The 3,287-nt window shown below is 38.8% G+C and overlaps 1 protein-coding gene across 1 annotated transcript; it reads right to left on the bottom strand.

The window, feature by feature from the left end:
• Positions 1–203: 203 nt before the first annotated feature.
• LOC145689041 (uncharacterized) lies at positions 204–2,734 on the bottom strand. Its single transcript, XM_081763174.1, has 2 exons — positions 398–2,734; positions 204–297 (listed from the first exon to the last, which is right to left on the bottom strand). The coding sequence occupies exon 1, from the start codon at positions 2,699–2,701 to the stop codon at positions 686–688; it is 2,016 nt and encodes a 671-aa protein (XP_081619300.1). The 5' UTR covers positions 2,702–2,734; the 3' UTR covers positions 204–297; positions 398–685.
• Between the last annotated feature and the right edge of the window lie 553 nt (positions 2,735–3,287).

Below are 3,287 nucleotides of genomic sequence, written 5' to 3'. Positions count from 1 at the left end.
GAACTAAATTAAAAATCAAATTTTGGACACTAAAAAATTCTTTAATTATTTTTTCGAACAAAATCATGTAAACCAAATCTTGGATATATTTTTCACCTTAAATTTTCAAGATTACCATGATTTGAAAATAAGTGTTCAGGGTTTCAAGAAATAATAAAACATATTTTTTTTCAACTTGTTGTATTTTAACGAAAGGTATGTGCTCTTTCTATACATGTTTATTAACATAATAAATACAGGATCTAGTTTAATGAATATGTTGGACGTGTCATCATCTTCGAATCTTGTAGCCGTATCCTGTAAAGAAAAAGAAGAAACGACGGATTACTTTAAGAATTTCTTTTTTTCTGAAACAATAAAAATGAGTCAATATTGATAAGAGAGAAATAAAACTTACTCGTAAATGATGGATCTGTTTAGGCTCATCTTCCTCCTCGGGTACAGGATCACTGCATTTTTTTTTCACCGATGGATGTTTATGAACTCTTCTGGGTACTGCATTTTTTTTCTAGGTGTTGCTCCTTTATGGTTAAGGTTCCTCCTTCGGTACGAGATGACTGCATTTTCTTCCACTGATGGTTGTGTTGATGGTTTATAAACTCTTGTGGGTACTTCATTTTCTTCTTGGTGTTGGTTTTGTGATTAAGGAGTGGAAAAAAGGAAAAGGAAAAAAGAAATGGTGGCCTCATTGGGTGTTTACAGTTTTTTCTTCTTTATCTTCTTTTTCCAGTTCCATCTTCTGTTTTTTAACGTACCCGTACGGAACCGTATCATAGGAATTGAATTCTTTAAATCGACGTTTTGTGTACTGGATACTGTACATTTTTTCTTCTTTGCGTGTGACGATGGTATGGTCTTTAGTCCTGCATATCTTATGGGGGATAGTGATGGTGACTTGTCCACGGCATTGATTTGTAATCATTTCTTTTAGCGTGTTGAAATTTAATTGTTGTCCTGCATTGTAATTTAATGTAAATCCTCTAATTTTACATATGTAACTGGTGACGTTGGTATCCGGATTGTATATTTCTAGGCTGTAATTTTTTGGTCCTCCACTGACAAATGTCTTGATGTATGCTCGTGGTCCATAAGACTCCATCTCGTCCGATAAGCATCCCAAGTACGTTGAAGGTTCAATGGTTGGCTCCCCGGGCTTCTCCGTAAATATTACAGAATCCGTGTCGAAATATAAAACACGTTCCTGCAACATTTCCAGGTACTTGTACAGTTCCAGACGTGCCTGACATGTTGTAAATGCACCTAACACGACATTGGTGTTTCGGTTTTGAACAGGCACATGTTCATTGTACTCCCAGAACGCATACAACATCGTATCATTGATGGGTACAATTTGATGGAGTTTAATGTCGGGGGAAGTGAGTTTTTCATAAAATTCTTCCGGCCGATCAATAATTGTGGTCTGGCTAAAGTTTGATCTTTGCGAAAGTTTTCCCCAAAAAGCATTAAGACAAAGCTTAGATAAACTTCTTCGTGTAGGATTATTTTCAATTTTGGACCGATCCAATGCAATACCTTCACGCTCCAGGACGGTTTGTATGAATTTTGATTTGTCTTCTTCGCTGACACAGGAACTGGGCCAGCCAGACGCTTCCATTTTTGATTTTAAAAACGTATTGATATATTCCGTGAACAAGCCACCTGTTTTCGTGATGGGATCATATTGTTCAATGTCATAATCCCAAATTTCAAAAATTTCCACTGGTTGATATCCTAATTCTACTGCTTTCTGGATTTCATATGATACCCATGTTCCAGTGAGGCATCGCTCCTGGTCGTTGTGCGTACACGTTGCTGTAGGGTCTGGGTTCATTTCTTCGGCACACGCAGCACACAGTGGAAAGAGTAGTTTCTTGTTACATCGGTAAGGCAGGAGACCATGATAAAGATGGCGACTTGGTAATATCGTCATTTTGATTAGACCATTGACTTTATTTATTGGTGGTATATTTTCATCACCCTGTAGATAAATTCGTGGATGGCCTACAGGGTATTTAGCACACTTATTTACATAAGGATAAAGTGAGACAATATCGAAATATTTTATTACTTCCCCTGCTTTTTCGTCGACTTGGTGGTACAATTTCACGCAATTGGTCCTTCCTCCAAAAAAGCTATCTCTTGGATTTAATGGTCTGCGGTTCATGTACGGGTGATTCTTCAGATACGTCGCCATTGCAGGATTTTGTTTTAAGAACTGATTAAATTCACACTCCCACATTTCATGTACAATGTACCCCAATTCACGCAGTCTTGCATTTTTGCGTTGCGTTCGTTCATAACGGAATTCCATGGTGTCTTCTGGATTGCTGTAGATGGGCTGATTACGGCCTGTAGTAAAACATACTTTACACCCGTGGTAAAAACAGCCGGCATGCTCGTAGACGTGCTCCTCTAACGTCTCAGGATCTTGGTAGTAACCATCAACATGGAATCCCGCAATAAACACTTCTTTTTGTCGGGCCGCATGTAAGATTTGTTTTTCTTCGCTTTTTTCAATGTAGGCCAGCCATTGCATTGCAGCGATCGATTGGGTACTTCTCCATCGATAGCCATGTGCCGGTAGAATTCCAATGGTGTTGGGTTTAAGGAAATTCCGGCGAAATACTAAATTAGAAGCACTGGCAATCGTGATCGTCTCCAAGAAGGGATTCACTTTGGTTTCTGTTTCAAATGACGTCATAAACGAAACGCATGCTTGTCGCAGTACATTGACATCTTGAATACAATACTTGAGAATTTCTTTCTGAAAATCAAACGTGTCATTACGATGATCGTTGTACCACTGCATGAACTTGTTTCTGTCTTCGACGGCCATTTCATCTGTACCATAATACTTCGTTTCTGGAAGTGGTCCAATATACGATTGATTCTCCTTGGTGTTGAAGAAATGCGGGAAGTAGCCTTTGGTTGCGGGTAAATTGAACGCTTTTGACAATTTACTTAATGCCATAGGTAGGAAGTTCAACGAGTCAATGAACGTCAGATTATTCAACGTTAAACTCAGTATCTTGGTCCCATTTAATATGACGTCAGGTCTCCATTGACATTGTTCGACCATGGTCTTTAGGATAAAATGTCCATCGTAGCCCTTAGCGTTGTGCGCGACACAGAAAATCCTATTTATATTGGGACGACGTTCCCGCAAGTACTGGAGAAAATTATAAACTGGATCCTCTCCTTGGAAAATATGCTGGCGCTGACCACACGTGCTGCAAGACTGCTGGATATTATTGTTTTCAACACATGTGTAACATACTTGTTCTGCA

This window comes from Thermobia domestica, chromosome 7, assembly GCF_964235325.1.
Source record: "Thermobia domestica chromosome 7, izTheDome1.hap1.1, whole genome shotgun sequence".
Lineage (NCBI taxonomy): Eukaryota > Metazoa > Arthropoda > Insecta > Zygentoma > Lepismatidae > Thermobia > Thermobia domestica.
This window is presented reverse-complemented; position numbering and strand designations above follow the sequence as displayed.